This window comes from Symsagittifera roscoffensis, chromosome 1 (assembly GCF_963678635.1).
Source record: "Symsagittifera roscoffensis chromosome 1, txSymRosc1.1, whole genome shotgun sequence".
NCBI lineage: Eukaryota > Metazoa > Xenacoelomorpha > Acoela > Convolutidae > Symsagittifera > Symsagittifera roscoffensis.
This window is the reverse complement of record NC_087062.1, coordinates 20,435,675-20,455,668: the sequence shown is the minus strand read 5'-3', so window position 1 is coordinate 20,455,668 and position 19,994 is coordinate 20,435,675. Positions and strand designations below refer to the sequence as shown.

At 35.8% G+C, this 19,994-nt stretch overlaps 1 protein-coding gene and 1 non-coding gene across 2 annotated transcripts; both read left to right on the top strand.

The window, feature by feature from the left end:
* Positions 1-435: 435 nt before the first annotated feature.
* On the top strand, positions 436-7,849 carry LOC134855367 (F-box only protein 16-like). Its single transcript, XM_063871873.1, has 8 exons — positions 436-712; positions 810-845; positions 1,841-2,047; positions 5,381-5,542; positions 6,197-6,441; positions 6,652-6,817; positions 7,104-7,428; positions 7,641-7,849. Exons 1-8 carry the CDS (start codon positions 641-643, stop codon positions 7,697-7,699), a joined length of 1,272 nt encoding a protein of 423 aa, XP_063727943.1. The 5' UTR covers positions 436-640; the 3' UTR covers positions 7,700-7,849.
* On the top strand, positions 5,705-5,791 carry Trnai-uau (transfer RNA isoleucine (anticodon UAU)). The gene is given in 2 exon segments: positions 5,705-5,742; positions 5,756-5,791. It is a non-coding gene; the product is annotated as a tRNA-Ile (tRNA).
* Positions 7,850-19,994: the final 12,145 nt, after the last annotated feature.

The following is a 19,994-nucleotide window of genomic DNA, read 5'->3' as shown; positions in this document are numbered from 1 at the left end:
ACTTTTTCAACACACCCCCCCCCCCCCCCCCGATCTTTCACATATACTTGAATTTCAATGTTAAAAAACTATTTTGTTGCTGTTTACAATAAATCACGCATTTAGCCGCAGTAGGAGATCAAGTTCTCATGAAAAAGGAAAATTTACTAAGGTCAACATCCAACAATCAGCAGACCAGTGCAGTGCTTATATTATGTACCTTGTTGATTTGTAAGGCTATCAAAACTGGCTTCTTTTCTCTCAAGTTTTCTATTTTATAGTTGTTTTACTTATAGCTTAATTAACTTAATTATTATAGCTAAACGCGAGCTGCATGCTTTTTGCAGCAGTTTTTGAAAAAAACCATGCCACTGAATCGCATGTAATCAAATTTTTCACATATATCGGATCTATCTGTGATTCTATTTTGTACCAAAAAATGGTTCTGTTACAAAAATTTCAGTACAGTATAATAAATTTGCACGTGCGTTTTTGAAGCCTCATCCGTGTAAAGCAAAAATGAGTCAGTCCCTTAAGCTGTAAAAAACAATCTATGATACAATGAGTTATATCAGATCAAATTTATTCAGCTAACCATTTGTGTTTTAAACAATTTTTGCGCCATTTTGTTGAACTACTGCTCCCAATCTGAAGGGATTTAATGATGAACAATACTGGTGCCCTGAAAAGTAGCTGGACGCCACTGAAGAAGGGATCGGCTGCAAACGAGCAGGTAAATTATAAGGGTGAATTTAGAGTTAAATTAAAATAAATTTTTGTTTTGTCAAACTTGGCTCGTAACCTATACAGCGCCAAAATGTTTGTTTCAGTTATTCGAAGAAAGGCGAGCTCTTCTCTTTAAGTGGGTAAGTTCTTCCATTTTTCAAATTGATGTCGTTTTTTATGTGTGGTGTGATAAAAAAATCTGAACAAAGAAAGGAACTTAGGCACATTCAGCAGTCACAGTAAAGTAAGCAGTTTTGTAGAAAAATGAATCATAAAAAAATCGTTAGAAAAATTCAAATAAGTTTCCAAATTTTTTCAAATTTCTTTGCTGACCTTTTTTTAAATTTGAAGTTTTTGGTTCCCACATTGGCTCTAAAAACTTCAAAAAAAACTTTAAATAAAAAAATCAAGTTTCCACGGTTTAAACTAAGCATAAATAAGCTATTGTAAGCCTGCCCGCTCACTTTATTAGCTTGAAATTAGGTCAAAAACAAAAATAAAAATATCAACTTCTCGACACTGAGAAAATTCTCGACACTGAGATAACTTTTTTCTTCAAAATTTCATAAAATCGTTTGAATCACGATTTAAAGGGCATTAATATGATACATTACTCGACCCATACCGATAATTAATTGTGGAACCTTATTTTGCCTGGAAAACAAAACAAAAAAACTAAAACACACCCGAATTCAAAGTTCCTCCACATTTTTCAAATGGTCGGAACAACAGCCAGAGAAGCCATATAATCAAAAGTATAAAAAAAGAACTCATCATGATAGCAAAAAACTGTTTTGATCAAAAGATTTAAGGTGCAGTCGGGGGAAGACCCCTTTTCGGGTTTATTTGCTTCAGTTTCAGGTTCCTTTTCAATGGACCCAATTTTTTGTGGATCAATTGTTGATGACTTTTCGAGGGAAGGATTAATTTTCAAGCCCTTTTTTTTAAATCAAAAGTCGATGTTTTGAAATCCCTAATGATCCATTTGTGGTCTGTGCTTGAGAATAAATCAAATATTTCCTTGATTATTTGATTTATTTGACATGAAGAAAAATTATTCATGTTTTTACCAACTCCTGCAAAAGATTTGGTGCATCGACTTTGAAGCAAAGATGAGAAATTATTTTTTATACAGTGGCAAAAGTGGACCAATGAGCAAAGAGTGGTTATTCTGCAAGATCTACTGGAGAACAGTCGCAATGAGCAGAAGCAGTTCGCAGAGACACACCTCAAGAAGACATTTCCGGCCAGACAACTGGACTTCACCAGAGTTCTCCCCAGACATCTGTCTCTCTATATATTCTCATTTCTGGATCCACGCAGTCTCTGCAGATGCTCACAGGTGCACAAATAACAACAGTATCAAAAAATATATTATTATTATAATAGATTGTTTCGAATTTAGGGTTACCATGAACATTTCACTGATAAAGTTTACAAATATATAGATTGGTAGGAAACGCTTACAAATATATAGATTGGTAGGAAAGGTGTGCAGATGTGCAGTGTCAAATGTTTTTATTTGGACCAGATCGGGGCTCTTTTCGAGTTCCCCCCCCCCCTTTCAAATTCAATTTTGAAAAGCTTATTTAACGTTGTCATAATGCAATGAAATTTGGCGTGGTGAACAAATCGACAACTGTGAACAGATTTGCTCTTCATACTTTACAGCGTAACATCACGCATTTAGCCGTAATAACACGTAAAACAAACATAAAACCCGGTTTTTTGAAAGGGGGAACTGGAAAAGAGCCCAGATCGGGATGTGTGCAAGGGTTGAAGCATAGCCACCTCCACAACACTGATATTAGAAGTTTTTTTTATGACTGGAAGCGTTATTCTAAATCAGGTTTTAAATCAATTTGCTTTCTCGAGTTTTAATCTTTTTGGCGCCTACTTCTTCAAAAAATCAGCTCATACCGGCTCCAAGAACACATCCCTAATTATCCGTTGGTGAGAATTAGTTTGATACTTTGGCTCTTTTCCGGTTTCCACCCCCCTCGTAAAATTACAAAACAAAGCTGTTCGAAAATTGTTTACACGGCAATTTGCATGTTAGAAATGTTGTAGAATTTTGTTCACCTGTTCACGCTGACACGTTTTGATGCAATATTTAACATGAAAAATTATTTTAAATAGACTTTCATATATTGAATTTCAAAAAAATCAGGGGGGAGGGGAATGAACTGGAAAAGAGCCGTTAGTTTATCAATGGCTGCTTTATGACAACGTTAAAAAAACTCGAGCCTATAAATCAAATAGGGGCGGGGGAGGGGAAAAATCTAAATTTGGTGTCTTTCCTATTATAGCACTCCTCTACATAATTCTATCAAATGAAAAAAAAAACGTAACATGCTCTGTGAAATAGAAAAAGTACGTTTATTTATGCAAGCATAAATCATAACTCTATGCAGCGCTTAATCTAGTACTAACAATATATGATTGCCGTTTTGTATAATTGCACTTATGGTTGAAAGCACATCGAGACACTTTTCCACTTACCCCCACATTTGATTTTTTTTTTTGAAAAACTACTTTATCATAGTCGTAGTGCAACGCAACTTTACAACTTCTGAAGCTAATTTAATGAAGCTAACAATTTTATTTATACATTACTCCGTAACATTACGCGCTTAGCCATAACTACACCTAACACGCCTTTAGAATGAAAAATTTCCGAAAATGGGGGTAGTGCAAAAAGCCCACAGCGACTGTTTTAATGACAATGCAAAAATTAAGCCTCTTGTGGAGGTGCTATAATTTTTATGCTTAAGACCTCAAAAAGATCTCAAAAAGACCTCAAAACTGATCCTTAAAATGGGTGGGACCTGTTGCAAAACTTTGGCACCCAGATATCAAGAGCGCACACGGGACTACCACAAAACAGTGGTAAAACTTCTAATTAGCAAGTGTGCTTTTCGCCCACTTCTCGCAACCTCAAAGAAAACTCGAAGGGGTTCAAATGTGGTATCGAATTGAAGCACATTTGGTCGAGATTCGGGCTCCAAAAAAGTTCAAAAAATTTTGACTAATTTCCAGAATGTAATTTTAGTCTTCAATTTTATCTTGAATTTATTGAAATTTATTTTCATTGCAATCTAGCATCATAATAATATATCGATCGAACTTACTACAATTTGCAGAGGATTCTTGAAAGGGTATCAAGTCTGTCGAAGCATAGTCATTTTCTTTTTCCCCCTCTATTCCACACTGAGTTTTTGTTGTTGAGCAAAACTTTTTTGCGACTTAAGGTCGCTATTTTTCTTTTTTGCGGCTTAAAGTCGCTAGTTTCATGCAATATCATTATGCTAGACGCTAGACCTGAAGCTCGTATGTTTTTAGATTTCCGATCAATCATCTGGGTTTTTCTGATCGATCCCCTGCATTAAACTTTTCCCCCGACCCACATTTCAATTTTTTAAGTCGTCTTTGTTTTATTATGACTGAAGGTGTGATGTGGCGATGTAAAGTGTGAATGAGAAATATGTTTTCTATAGTATTTTTTTCACCATGCAAAATTTCATTACATTATCACAAAGTAAAATTAGTTTTGCAAATCTTGCAAACCGACGGGGGAGTGGAAAAACTCTGTTTTATTGCCAGAAAAACTTGATTGCAATATTCACCGCTAATTAAACAGCAACGCGCTATACCTGTTAAAATTAGAAAAATCTAATTTCGAAGAGTTAGATATAGTGAAATTATGAGTAAGAGTCGATGAACGTAGTTCAGACTCTTTCAAAGGTCGCGATGTTTTTCTAGGAAAAGTCTTAGAAAATATTCAAGCTCAAAGTAACTTTTTTACGGTTTATTTTTTAATTAGTCTGATTGGAAATCAATTCATTTCTTTTGTTGAAAAGAAGGCAATCTCCACTATCAAACAGCAAAAATGTAAAAATCACGAAAAACGTGATCGACGTCTAGTTTCGAAAATAGAATTCAATTTTCAGTTTTTCCAAAAAAAAACAATTTACCTATTGATTCAAACTTTTCACATTAGGTTATTTTTATCAACAAGTGCCAGTCATAAAAATTTTCTAGAAATTCAAAGAACCTTAAACCATCTTTTTCTTCAAAAAAGCTGAGATGTTTTCAAAAGCAAGCCAGTGTTTTTTTTCTGCTTACCTGCGTTCAGTGATTTTTTTCCAACTGTCTGTTGGCTATTTTTCAATTCAAATTCACTTACTCTCCAGCTATGAAAGCTGAAATGGCGCGCAAAAATCTGATCGGCTTCTAGTTTCGAAAAAGGAATTTAATTTTCAGATTTCTTAGCGAAATAAAGTTTTATCGGCTCTTTTCCACTTCCCCTCACATTTCATAATTTTTATTTTCTCAGTTGTCTTTAGTGTTGTTACGGCTGAATGCTTGATGTTACGATGTAAGGTATGAAGAACAAATCTGTTCACAATTTTTAGCTTGTTCACGGTGCAAAATTTCATTACACTATTATACAACGTAAAATAATTTTTTTTTTTTCAAAAATGAATTTCAAATGTCGGGTGAAAAGTGGAAAAAAGGCAATTTTACTTTTTGATCCAATTTTTTCAAATAGGGTCATTTTATCAAAAAACTCCAATGATGAATTGTTCCAGAATATTAGAGAGCTGCAAGGAAAATAGCCTGCAAGAATGTCAGTAGATCTCCTGATATGCATGATAAAACTGAACTTTTCCAGGTGTGTTGGTTCTGGAAATACTTGACAGAAGAGGATGTGCTATGGATGGCGAAGAACTTGAGATTCGGATGGGATCTGGGTTTCAAACCGACCCCTTTCGAAACTGGCATCTGGAAAAGAAACTACATCCAAAAAGTCGAGGACCTCATCCTCAACAACCCAGTGAGTTCCGCAAGTGTAAAATTACAGTTTTTGAAGTTTTTAATTTGGCGCTGTTTTACATTTTTGTGGATATTTTTTTTGTATTTGTGATTCTTTATATTCGTACTTCCGCCTAAGTTCCAGCAGCGACAACCCAACTTTTTACCATTGCACGATAGTCATGCTCCCGTAGCTCAGTCGGTTAGAGCGCCGTACTTATAGACAGTATGAGCAATGCGGATGTCGGCAGTTCGAGCCTGCCCGGGAGCAATCACTTAAACTCGCACATTTTCATCGGTGTGATCTTTTTTTTAAAGATTTTGCCGTAAACCTGAAAATTCATGTCATTTTTTAAGCAACTTTTAAGGAGCCCTGAATATCTTTTTCTATACACTTATATTTTTATAACCTATAAGTTATAAGAAATGAGAGGCGAGGAAGGCGAATGTAAACGGGCCTTATTTTGTGCCCAGTTCAATTCCTGTGTAATTTTAACGGTAACCACCTTATTTTGCAGAGGTATATCAAATGGAAGAACGAACAAAAACGGCAAAGTAGATTCTCAGTTAGTCTTTTGTGAATCTCTATTTATCTATATTCTACAAATCTGCATCTTGATAATTACTCAAATATATTAATTTAACAAAACTGTGTTTACTAGACGCTGAAATTTAGGATCCCGAACCAGCTTCTGAGAAGAAGAAGTCTGCCTCCAAACACAGTCGTGACCACCATGACTTGGAGGAAGCATCGCCCTCTCGCGGCAGCAACAGACGTAGCACGATGGGAGGCACTTCCTCCTCGTTCGACCCTCCTCCGTGGAAGGCCAATGATAGACACCCAACAGATCTCATTAGATACAACTTCTTGGACAATGATGACAGCCGAGACAGGAGTCAGTACTTATTTGCTGACAAAAAGTGAGCTAATTTTCTAAAAAACTAAAAAATTTGAATTTCCGAAAAAACATCGAAAAATTGACATTTCTGTTACAATTAGTTTAAAAATTTATTTTTTTTCTATAATTCTTTTTTATTCACTCTTGGAGATCTGCTTTTTTTAAAAAAATTGTTAATGAATAATCTATTTTTTTACGTTGATAAGGTCCAAGATCGAATGCTATTTTGTAGGCAAAAAGCAATGCAATCCAAGCGAGAAGAAATGATGAGAAAGTCGATGACAGGGGTCAATATTCCCCCAGGTTTTACTCTTCCCCAACCACTGAGTCATAGTCAGAAGTCACCACCTGGCTACAAAGCCGCGGCAGGACACCATACCAGCTCAAAGATGATTCAGGTGCCCATTTGTTTCATTCCTTAATAGATTCATTTTTGATAGACAATCTAAATTTAAAACGCAAGCTGCGTAAAAACATGATTGACTCATATTACAAAACAGTGATTGCTTTTTTGTGAGCAAATAAAGTAGGTACAATTTGCAAATTAAGACAGGCATTTTAAAAGTTATAAAAGTTTTAGAGCACCGTTATATTTATTAGGGACGGTTTCAAAAAAATGTCTATATTTTGGACAAACAGACATTTGGATGTAAAAAAATGCTAATTTTATACTTTGATCTTTAGGAAATGCAGAAAAATTACGCCGAGACCGGATCTCTCATTAGGACCCAAACATCCCCTGTCAAGTCGATTCTCAGAAACTCAATGTCAGTCACTCAATCTCTATCCAAACACGAACAGCGACCGAGTCCCAATTACGAACAAGCCGAGAGAGAAAACAGTACCGAGTCGTCACCCGAGAGCAAACAATTGACAGCCTCGTTCTCGGGCACGACTCCTATGTTCGGACTACCAGTCGGTCCGGGCGGGGATGACCCGAGAGCAAAACTTAGAGCTCCTTCTCCTTCCAAGTCGATCGGAATAACAAGGACTAGCAGAGATTTACCAAGTGCGTTAATTTTTCACTTAAAAATATATAGAACATTTAGGAGTGTTTTTAGAGGTATCCAGGAAAACAGCTCGTGTAATAAACACATTTTGTCAATCGATAATATAGAAATAACTGATAAACATTTTTGTAGTTACACTACGAATTACCTTTGATCGCTTTTTGACCACAAAATTTGCAAAAAAAAAACACTAAGAAAATAATTGCTTCAGGTCACGATTTATTCCCTGTGAAACCATGGAAGCTGGCTGATGCAGAAGATTCAGATTAAATCAACTGTCGAAGTTTTAAAAAATCACAGCTCTCTTCAATGTCATCTTCAGAGGCTGAAGATTTGGTTCTGAAGAATAATAAAATAAACTAAATATTTGTAAACAATTGAACTGAACAAATTTATTGATGTAATTACCAAAAATTTAAAGAAAAGTAAAAATATCGAAAAAAATACACGCGGCTTATGAAAAGGATCTACTTAATAATTCCCCCCCCCCCCCCCTATGGTACCTACTTAAGAATCTTGTTACATTTATCGGGAAGCTGCAGGCTCCCTTTTCCACTGGTATCCTCCGCATTGAACTTTCAATATTAAAACATAGCCAATCGAAGATTGGAAAAGATTTATGAACGCAAGTAAACGTTAAAAAAACACTGACTTTGTTGGAAAAATCTCAACTTTCGAATTTCAAAGAAAGAAATAGATGCCCTTTAAGCTCTTTGAACTTCTAGAACAGTTTACGATTTGATAACATTAACCCATTTTGAGAAAATTGGATCAACAGGTAAAGTTGTTATTCCGCTGGCAATCTAAAAATTAAATTCCACTTTCGAAACTAGAAACCGTTCACGGTTTTTTGCATCCTTTCCACGTTCACCATTTCCACCTATCTTAATCACTTTATTCTTATTCAAAATTAAAATATTCTAAATTCATTTTCATCAATTTAATTAATGAAATCACAAAAAAAATATATTATACTTTCTAGATGACGCCCGTACTGAACAAATTTTAGCAGTGGTCAGTATTTTTAGCAGTGGTCATAAGCCATTATGCGTCTGCCACAGTCACAAGTGCACACCATGCGTCTCATGGCCTCCATAAGTCCACCCATTTCCTCCAGCTGGCACTCCAGCGCCCTCTCGCGACTCCGGGCGGCGAACAGAAAGTTCTCCCTGTCTTCTTCTAATTGTCGACTGCGCTCCACTGCCCATTCCAGGTCGCCTTTTAGACCCTCGATGAGCTCTGCACGCAGTTCGAGTTCACCTTCCAGCTGATGTTTTAGGCTGCAAGTATGAAAATACGTTTTTCTAAGCTAAATTTATCTAATGAGTTACTTGCACAATTTACTTTGGTTACTTGCACTTAGTTATGATTTATTGGCAATTCAAATAGCAGTACTCATGCAGCTTCGAACCGGCTTGTGATTTCAAAAAAGCTTTACTGCTACATGCAATACCATGCCACAATTTGTCGAAACATGCCTAAAAAGCTTTTTCACTATCTATTTTGTGCAACCAGTTCCTTGAAATTGAAGGAAAAACCCAACTATTGACGACAAGAAAAGTCTATACCTATAAGTTGAGTAGACCCTAAAACTTGTTTTTTTTTAAATTTCAAAGATAATAATGTAAGATTGTGCTTTAAACGCTTTTATTTTTCAAATTCAGCGCACATTAGGCTATTTCGATTAAAAAGTAGTGTAATTGGTGTAGTTGTAGTTAGGGGTGCTCTGTAAAAGAGTGATTTATCATTCTTCGAAAGTTCATACGAAACAAATTGTCTTCAACATTTCCAAAAGGAAACCCTTTTCAACGACACAGCTGTTGTTGGAGCGCCATAATTTATATGAGCCCACGGTGTAAGATCAATACCCACAGTTTTGAATATTTCGTCAAACAAAAAATCAAAAACACGAACCAGTGTTTTTTTTTCCAACGAACCAGTGCAATTGTTGGTGTGCCTGGTTCCGCATTTGGACTAGAGTGGCCTTCTCTGTCTCCACTATCTCCATTGCATTGGACACTGACACTATCTGCAGTCTCTGCTCCTCCCTAATTGCTAGAATGTGTTCGTCACGCGACCTAGGAAGAGGATCGTCATCTTATACATCAGAAAAAATGAGCTGAAAAAGTTAAAATGAAAAATGAGCTTCCCTGAATTCAAAAAGATTTCAGGTCTAATATATTGCAGCGCAATGATGATCTCATCATTCAAATTCATCAAAATCACGAGGATAACCGGTTGCTGGGAATGTAACACTGCATGTTTCAACCAGAAGTTTCAAGAAAAGAAATTAAAAAGTAAAAAAAAATCTAAGAAAAGAAAAAATTCAATTTTCTTTTCAAAAAGTTTACAGCAATTGTTTGTTACAGGTAACTGAGTTATGTAAAAAAGCGACAAAATGAAAACAGTTAAAACATAGAAAAAGGGTTGAAACTGTAGTCGAATTCAATTGGGAGGTCAGCTTCTCATCAAGTTGCATCTTAATTAGTCTGAAAGTTAAAAATAATCAGACCAATTTTTTCTCGGCCCTGAGAGATGGTTAAATCACGACTAACAGGGCCAGGGACGGATCTAGGATTTTCTCGAGGGGGGGGGCGCATTGTTACAGGGCTTCAATATCATACCAACCTTGACCCCGTTCAAGTTTTCCTTGCAAAATTGGCTTGAAAAAAACGACACAAATCAAGAGTTCGTTCCCACTCGTTGAGAGTGGTCAGAACAAAACGTGAACCTTTCATTGAAAAACAAAACGTTCTGAGCAGAAAAAATCATATAATCGACAGTGATAGCAAGATTTTCAATATCTTTGCCGGCACAATTATATCCGTTCAATCGAGTAAGTTACCCGGGTTGCCATCCATAGAAGAACGGAAAGGATCAATCCAGGAAAAAAGGATCAATCCAGGAAAAAAGGATCAATTTTTTCAACATTCTCTTCAAGTTTTGAATTATGAAGAAAATAAAATACCACATTAGAGCTCTTTGGATATCAAATGCTGTGTTTGATTGGCACTTTTTCATAAATTTGTCCCATTTAGGGAAAACTGGATCAATAGGTAATTTTTTGTGATTCCGCTGGAAATTCAAAAAAAAAAATCCATTTTTGAAACTAGCTGTCAATTGATATGTTCATTTTTGCTGTTCGATAGTGAGATTTCCCTTTATTGAACAAGAAAATGAAGTGAACTTACAAAGAAATGATAAGTCAAACTGCAACAAGTCATCAAGTTATATGTAATTGAAAATCACTTCGTTCTTCTGCCCTTATTTATACGTAAACATACACATCCATGCATGACTTATGTGGAAAACGACTAATCACGCGTCGCATGGACATTTTTTTTAGAAAACACTTAAAATAGTTTTTTCACCAATCAAGTTAGAATAAATACAATTTTTTACCATTATGCAAGACAGTTTTCACCATGAAAATTATTTGTCGCAACATTTATAGTACCATAGCAATCATAGGGTGCAAGTAACTATAGTGACATTCTACTTCTTAACGACCCTTATAAAATTACCAAAATTTTCTAAATTCAGGTCCCCATAATCAAAACATATGCAACAAAACGTCGCGTCATTTATGAAAAAATTTTATTTTAACATTAAGAATTGCCTGCAATTATCTACGGCTCCTTTGGAACCCTGCATGGTGCCACGCGTATGGCTGGGGCTTTAAATTGTTTGTGCATTATTTTTTTTTTACCTCAAAAGTGTTTCTAAGTGTTCTTTTTCGTCCTCTGAGCACCGCAAAAGGCTTTCATTCTCCCTCACTACTGCAGCCAGATCTCGTGTATGCATTTCATGCCTAAAAATTACTTAGATATATCATTGAACTAAGCATAGCAACTGAAAGTTGGAAAAGAGCAATGAACGCAAGGAAACAGAAAAAAAAACTAGAAAACGATAACGTTTTTGTTACGTTCGTTTAGTCCGTTTTGCTGTTCGAAAGTGATATTGACAACGGAAATGAAGCAAATTTTGGACAAATTAAAAGTCAAATTGCGAAAAGTCAAATTTAAGCGTGACAAAAATTTAAGATTACCTCAAGACATAGCCAATCGAAGATTGGAAAAATGCAATGAACGCAAGTAAACGTAAAAAAATACTGACTTTGTCGAAAAAATCTCAAAAATCTCTTTAACTTCTAGAACAGTTTAAGATTTCATAACATAAACTCGTTTTGAGAAAATTGGATCAGTAGGTAAAGTTTTTATTCCGCTGGAAATCTAAAAATTAAATTCCACCTTCGAAACTAGTAATCGTTCACGTTTTTTCGCGCCATTACCTCGTTCGTATTTGGAGAGTGCTATTTACGTCACTTCCAGCAGATGAAACTCAACTGAACTCAAAAAGTCCATATATATTTAAGTGCTTTCATAAATGCATCAATAGGTATAAATGCAAATCTGTACGTTCGTTTCGTCACGTTTTGCTGTTCGAAAGTGATACAGTGTTGATTTAAATTAACCGAACAAAACGAACGAATTTTGAAATTTCAAACGCGTTTTTCCCAAATTGGGTTAAGTTTAGACAAAAAAGGTATAGAACAAAAAAAGCTTAGAATTTCAACAGAATTAATATGGGGCAATTTTTTCTCCGAAATTCTCGACCAAAAATTTAGCCTAAAAATGGGTCAATTTGGCTTTTTTTTTAATTAATCAAGAATTACGCTGAAGCTTCTTTGTTAATAGATGAGAAATTTATATTACAAGAATCCTCTTACAAAGCCCATCAAAATTTTAGAAGGGTTAAATCTCCAAAAATTTGCGCAACTTGTTCAAACTTTGTTTTTAGTTAAAGATTTGAGTTTTATATAGCAAAAATCACATTTTGAATGTCAAGCGAAGTATTTCCTTTTATACAGGTTTTTGGAGATGTAACCTTTCTAGAAATTTGTTGGGCTGTGTAAGTGGCTTCTTGTAATATAAATTTCTCATCTATTAACAAAGTAGTTTCAGCGTAATTAAAAAAAAACACGAAAGAAATCACCAAGACCTGTATAACAGTCTTCACTACGTTTATTAGTTTTAATAGTGTATCCCACTATGGCTCACAGATATGAATTTTTTATGCAGACACAATTTTTTTCAACAGCTTTCTTAAACATTTATCGGAATTGTGGTTTTTTTTGTACACTGTGGCAGAAGTTGACACTTTCGCTCGTCTTCTTCATATCAAAAACAAGAGACTAATTTAGTCTATGCATTAAAACGCGGAACTGTTTTGAGATGTTTTTAGTATGCCCCAGATTGTTTTACCTGGATATGCATGCCCTCATCTTCTCTAGCTGTTCGAGGCGTGTGGCATCTAGACAGTCAGCAGAGCACACCTCCCCACTCAACTCACCCAGAGCACATCTGAGAGAGGACACCTCTGAGGTCAACAGCTGCACCCCGTGGTACAGGTCACGAATGATGGCCTCTGAAATAAAAAATGGAAGCAACTTACTGGAGAAGCCCTGATGATGTTCAATGATATTTTTGAACTTCAAACACATTCTCTTCGTTAACCAAGATCATTAGGGTAGTTGCCAATATAATCCCCCTTTACCAGATGAGCAAGAAAAGAGAACGCGTTCAACTATAGTGAAACCTTTTTATTCTATTTGGGATACATTTTGGGCTAAATTAGTATTTAATGCAACGTAATAGAACCGAGATCCATCTCTATCAGCAATATTACAATTCATGAAAGTATTTCACGGATCAAAAGTTCATGGAAATATTTCAAAACGAATTAGGTTTTTAATTGTTTGCAATAACTGCTGGTTTAAAAATGTTTACCTTTTTCGACTAGTGCTTTGTTAAGATACTCAATATCTGATTCCAGTGTTTTGATCTGACACACCAGTGCATTACATCCACATAATACTCTGTCTAGACAAGACAGATTGTCCTCGAATAGTTGGAACTCCAAGGCACAGTTGCAGTCGCATGAGGCTGTGATGAGGACTCCTGTTACACATACCTGGAAGCATGAAGAGCTCTTTGCGTGGGAAGGGCGATTGGGTTGAAAACATTATAATGAGTTTGTTCATATGGATTATTGTTCCGACCATTGAAAATCGGGAGGAATTTTGTATTCGGTTTTCTATTTTTTTTTGTTTTCCACGCAAAAGCAGGTACCACAAATAATCAGCGGAATGGGTCGAAAGATATATCATATAAAAGCCCTTTCAGTCGGTATTTTGAATAAATTTTCTCATTGCCGAGAAAAATCCGTTTGAAACTTTTATTTTTTAATCTAATTTCGAGCGAATAAGGTGAGCGAGTAGGCTTATTTTGTTTTTCAACCAAAAGCATTTACCACAAATCATCATCGAAATGGGCGGAGTTTTTTTAAATCATATTAGAGCCTTTTAAGTCTTGATTGGAATGGCATTCAAAGTTTTTCAAAAAGTTGTCCCAGTGTCGAGAAAAACCGGTTCATAATTTTTGAGTTTAAGTCTAATTCGCGCGATTGAAGCAAGTGAGCAGGCATATTATAGAAGAATACGATATGAAACTTATTTCTTGAAAATTTTACCGCAATTTTTGGAGTAAAAAAAGTCAAAACAATTTCTGCAAAAGAAAATTGAAAAATAAAATTTCCAAAATTTTTTGACCTTTGTTTTTATTTATTCTCTAGTTATTTTTCGACAAAAAGTGTTTCCCGATTTGCCAATTTTAGTCTGAGTGTCAAATATGACTAAACTTCAGATTTTCGTCGTATCCTTACATTACACTACGCCCAAAAAACCACTCTAATTTGAAAAAAAAAAGCATGAAAAACCTTTTTATGAATTTTTTTTAAGAATACAGTCGGAATATTCTGCGCTAATTGCACAGCAACCGGCTATCTTTGTTTTCTCATGTCTCATTTGTGGGCGTTGCGAGTAGTAAATCTAGAACACTGCATTTGCTCGTTCACTTTCCATCATTAAGGGGGTATTTCACTAATTTCGATAGATAGTGCACAGTGTTTGATTGAACCTAAAGTATCGTCATTCTGAATCTGTCGATTAAATGGGAAACTCCTTGTTTTTAGCGCGCTTTACGAAGATGTGTCAAATCAAAATTTAGGGTTACTTAAGGCCATTTGACAAGTAACCAATTAGTTGATTATTATTTATACATACCACAGCAGCTATCTGGTGTAACTTGCTGCCGAATGTGCGCAAGATGTTCACTATGTCCCGGTGGTGACCTCTTTCCATTTGCTCTAAAAACATCCGATCCAGTCACTTCAAAACTCTTAAGAACAAATCTTTGTATATTTTTTGGGTACAAATGTAACAAGAGGGTCCAGCGAAATTTTTCTGGGACCACCCGGATGTAAAATACAGATACTTTAATGTGTTTTATATTTAATTTTTTTTATTACAATAAAACAAAAAAGAAGTTGAGTGTAATAAAAAAAACGAAAAATAACTCAATATGGGTTCAATAAATGTTCGCAATGTTTTGATCAGTTAACTTAGACATTGTATCCGTATAACTTTCCCATGTGGGACCCCTCTCTCGGGGGTCCCACAATTTAACATCAGTTCTGGGCTTTGGATCAGAATCTGACCTAGCTCGTCAGTGAGGTGAGCGATGTGTTCTCCAAATGCATTCCTCTCCTCGATCTGCTCGTTCAGCTCTTCCTCCAGAGAAGAGGCCACTGCCACCAAGTCACTCACTTCAATCACGTGTTTGTCATGCTCCATGCTCAGTTGTTCACTCCTAAAACAAAACAAATTTAAACAACCCAAACCCATCCAAAACTAAAGCGGTATTAGTGATTTAAAAGTTTTTTAAGTTGAAAAATCGCCTATTGCTGCTTTTGGCAATAGTTTCAGGCAATTTTGGGGGTATTTTGGACAATTTTTTGGCGGCAGGTTATATTGCGCTACTCTTGTAATCTTATATTCCGCAAATATTGTGCCAAAAAATGCCAAAAAAAAGCTTCTCGAATCGGGGCTAAAGAACAATGATATATTAGTTATTTTCAACTCCAGAGAACAATAATTAGGAGACTTCCAAAATGATTTACAACTAAATAAAATCCTTACAAAGTCGCCTGTTCTTCAATAAAAAGTTCTTGGATAAATATATTCACACAAGCAATTCAACTAATTTTTTGGTCTCAACGAAGTCATACAGTTTTTTACTTAGGAAAAATACAGTTAGGTTTTCGTTGAAATTATTTTCATGTCGGTTTAAATATGCGTGCACTCACATGTAGTCTTCAACTTCGGCCAGAATAGACCTGAGCTCGTCCTCCATCTGTTGCAGACTGCAGTGCATGGTGTCTGTCCTCTCCTCGAATATCTCGGCCATCCTCCTCTCTGCGAAACAGTTCTGCAGCTGCAGATTGTCCAGTCTCCGGGTCATCATGTCTGCCATGCTCAGAGTGTGACAGACAGGGGGCGCCGGGTGACCTTGAGCAGATGTATTAAACATAGCAAGATTACGGGAAGTAAACGTGTAAATGACCTCAGATAGGCAAAATTCCTCTCAATAAATTTAATTAGAAAAAAAAACGAATGAAACTAAAAACAAGACTAAGAAGTCGCTCAGCAAGTAGTACAAATTAAGTTTTGAATTAAGTTAGAGAAAAGTTTTGATACCATAATTAAAATTCGTGAGGAGGGGGAGGTGGTTACGGACGGGATGGGCCTTGATGAACGATGCGAGGAAAGGATCTTGATTTTTGATAGGTTAAATAACGTAAGTATTTTGAAAAGTCGCAATCGAAAATAAAATAGCAATGCCAAGTGAAGACCAGTAAGAAAATTACTTGAACCACTTTTTCTCAAAGCTAGGACAATTTTTAAAAAATAATTGTAGTTCATCAGTGTATCAACTAGTTCTTACACATAGCATCACCGCATGAGTCCCAGCAGGGCTCCATTGCATGTGGTGGGGGTGGCATTGGGTATTGAGGGTAACAAGGTTGGGGTGAATGACATCGCATCAGATCCAGAGGCGGAACTCCAAAGGGTGCAGGCATAGGACAAGGTCTAATGTCGAGGCCAATTGAGTTGAAAAGGAATTGATATCAATTGATTCATTTGGTCAAAGGAGTCACAGGATTCAAAAAAAATCGCAGAAAAACCTAATTTTCCAAAAAAAAATCTTCAAAAAGATTTATCCATACAAATTAACAAAGATCTGATTTAGAATAGGATTGGCAGTTTCAGGAAAAAATTTGGCAGCAAAAAATTCATTCCCCTTGAAATTCAATTAAAAAATGAAACTCTCAAACACTTTAGTTTTGTTCGACCCAATTCAGAGTACAACCCAGGAGGGGGGACGAGAGGCATGTCTACCAGTGCCATCATCTCCCTCGCGAAGCACTCTCTTTCCGCCTCGAAGTCACCCATAAGACGCCGTGTGTAGTGGTGCGACTCATGGCAACACGAGTCCTGCAAGACGAAGAACGACCACGTTAACAAAATCCGAAACAAGGTCTTTGATTTGTTTTGACCTGAGATTAACCGTCTAGATTAACCGATTAATTGGCTAACCGATTAATTGGCAGCAAGTGGTTATCAGGAGAAAACTTGGGAAAACGTTGGATGCAATTTATTATAGATTAACATGTCGTTAATAGCTTCTTTAAAAATCTAATTGTCAATAAAATCTTCAAACTCACACCATTCAAAAAACTAGTTTTGAAACAAACTAACACATCCTGATGCCCCGCAGTGGTCCTCGCAAGGTGAGCAATATGAGTCACGACATGGGTGGTGATGGGGTGTCCTACATGTGACTATGGGACAGAGAGTGGCGGCCGCATCTCCACAACCACCACAGGGGTCCAATTCGTCCCTCATCATCTCAACTATCTCCATGCGGTGCTTCACACTGCAGTGTCTTAAAAGGAACCAACAGCAGGTTAAAATGAAATAATCTGTTTTTTTATTATTATTATTATTTCAGTGGCTGTTGCCAATGGTTCTCACACAGATGCTTTGTCGTTCGCAGCCTAAGAAAATGGATCAAATTTAGTAAGATATATCAAAACGGTTCAGAAAATTCAAACGGCTCAACAATGGTTCGTTGAAAAAAACATCCCTGGGAAGATACTTCCTGGGTAACCAACACCATTCTAGACAATTTACTATAAGCTTTTTACTTGCGATAAAATGATTGTGGAAAATTGGAAAGCAGATAAAACCATGTCTTAACGTTCCAATAAATTACAAAAATTACAGATAATCGCATTTTCTAGCTTCTCATCCTATGCCTTTCTTAAAAAATAATGACCACCTGCATTTATCTTTAAAAAGACTTCGATAATATGATTTTCGACAGCTAATATGATTTTGATTTCTCTGTGATAAAATCTAGCGTAATGCTAAAAAGCGAGGGGAGTCCACAAGTACATAAGCATCACAACCAACTTATTCAAAGTATTCGACATTATGCATTCTACTCCTTAAATTGCTAGTACAGGATCAACCACACACTTTTGCCCACTAATGGCTACTTATTTCAAATGTAGTGTTAGTAACCCTGAGAACTGTTTGAGGAATACGCCTGGCTGGAGAGTGATGCAGCACTGGGTAGAGAGAACGTAGTTGATGACAAAACTACGGTCATGCTGTCCAACTTTGCACAACAGACACACCAGGTCACTCCTAGTCGGCACAAAATCGCACCTGTACACAACAACAAACAATTCTTTTTTTTCCAATATATTGTAGTTCTTTGTGCAAGGTGTGACGGGAGAACAATACAAATGCAATGAATATTAGTGAAATAGGCATAATCGGCAAGTTTAAAAATTTTGAAAATTTGAAATTACGATTTATTCAATAGTGAATCTGAAAGATACAATTTATCCTAAATTAATGAAATTACTAGAAGGTATGATGAAAAAATCTAATGACAAGGATATTACTATTGTTCAGTTGCAAAATAGGGTTTTTTCCAAGAAAAAAGAATTAATGATTTGGCACATTAAAGTTCGACAGATTGTCTTATTTTGTGAAATTTAACAGCGCTCAAAATTTGCTTTTACACCAGATAGAAAATTTCAGAGGCATAGCTTAGTTGATGTGTAGGACGCGAATCAAAAACTCAACAGCAAAAAACCTTTGATGAAGAGGCCACCAAAAAACACTGCTGAGCCACATTCTCGGGTAGTACAAAACAAAACTTTTCTAGCGGGCGTAATTATTCAGCCACAAAAAAATTGATTGAGAAACTACACCATCAAATGTCGAAAGATCAGTTGATCAAAAAGCTGTACGCTCGACTCTCTGATTCTTTCAAACTAGTGGAGTTTCTGAAGTCAGTTCCTCGCAATTCTCCGCAATCAAAATTCATCAACAACGGAAATGTACCTGTGCCAAGACCTTCAACTAGAATTGATATGATTAGTGGCAAAATAATTAAGTGTAACTTACAGCTACTGCCGTTTTAATAATGAAAACCTTTTTGCGAGGTATGACTCATTTGGTTAAAAAAAATGAAAGAAAAAAATCTCAACGTGCAATGTTTAAGAGCCCTCCATCCTGACCAATTTTCTATTTTTTGCGATCTCTAAGCAGCCAACCTGCTTTAATTGGGCTAGAGATTCATAGATTTCTGATAGCGATCTTAAGAGCAATTACAGACTAAAGTGTTATGAAAATTATGTTTGCACTAACCGTGTAAGCACCCATGGTGGTGGCGTTGCGACTTTCATTATAAAAAGTTAATTAAGTTATTTAAATTACCTAAAAAGCACAAACGCATAATTTTGTAACTGTTATTTAATGATAGCAGCACATTAAAGGCATGGTAAATAGCCCACCAAAATCCAACTTTTTGAAATCATTAGAAGGCATGATAATTGAACTGAAAACGTTCACTAGCAAAATAACGCTCATAGGGGACTCTAACGTTGATATCTTATCTTACAATCGTAGGGTTTCCAAATACAAAAACCGTTAATGACTTTTGGCTGAGGCATTCAAAAATTTGAAGAATATTTTCTGAAGAATTTCAATGAACAAAAGTTGCAGAAGAAAACTTCGAAGTTGCACTGTCAATGACCGTTTTGGCCTTTTTGACATAAAAAGCCACCTGGAAAGTACAATCTTTTTCCCAAAATCTCCAGATTTAAGTTATGCGTTACTGTTAAATGACGACATTTGTTTAACTTTCTTATATACTTTTAAAGGTGAATTAATGAAAATTGAAGACAATGATCCAAATTGTTATAAAGAAAAACTGACCCAGTACTTGACTACTACTTTTTACTGAATTTTTTCTGCAGAGATGAAAGAAAAAAAACATCATACTTGGATTAATAGCCGAATTGAACAAATGATGAGGGAAAAAATTAATTTTGTTCAAAAATAGGTAGACACCCATCCAGTGAGAATAGAAAAACTCACAGGATGTGAAAAAATAAACGTCAATAAGGGTCTAGGGGAAAATGAACACAGCAGTTTCTATGACAGAATGAGTGTGACACAAAGAAAAACCGTTTGAAATTTTTGATGCTTTTAATCTTTCCTGCGGAAGAAAAAAAAGAAAAAAGTGCTGCCTTGGATGTTATTTTTTCATTGAGTGTTTCGCTAGAAATGCATCCAAGACAACAG

Bases quoted from the DNA above. Each gene is read 5' to 3' on its own strand.
- LOC134855367 (XM_063871873.1), top strand. From the start codon at position 641: ATGATGAACAATACTGGTGCCCTGAAAAGTAGCTGGACGCCACTGAAG. The intron at 713-809 runs GTAAATTATAAG...TGTTTGTTTCAG, and splicing joins GATCGGCTGCAAACGAGCAG to TTATTCGAAGAAAGGCGAGC. The intron at 7,429-7,640 runs GTGCGTTAATTT...TAATTGCTTCAG, and splicing joins GACTAGCAGAGATTTACCAA to GTCACGATTTATTCCCTGTG.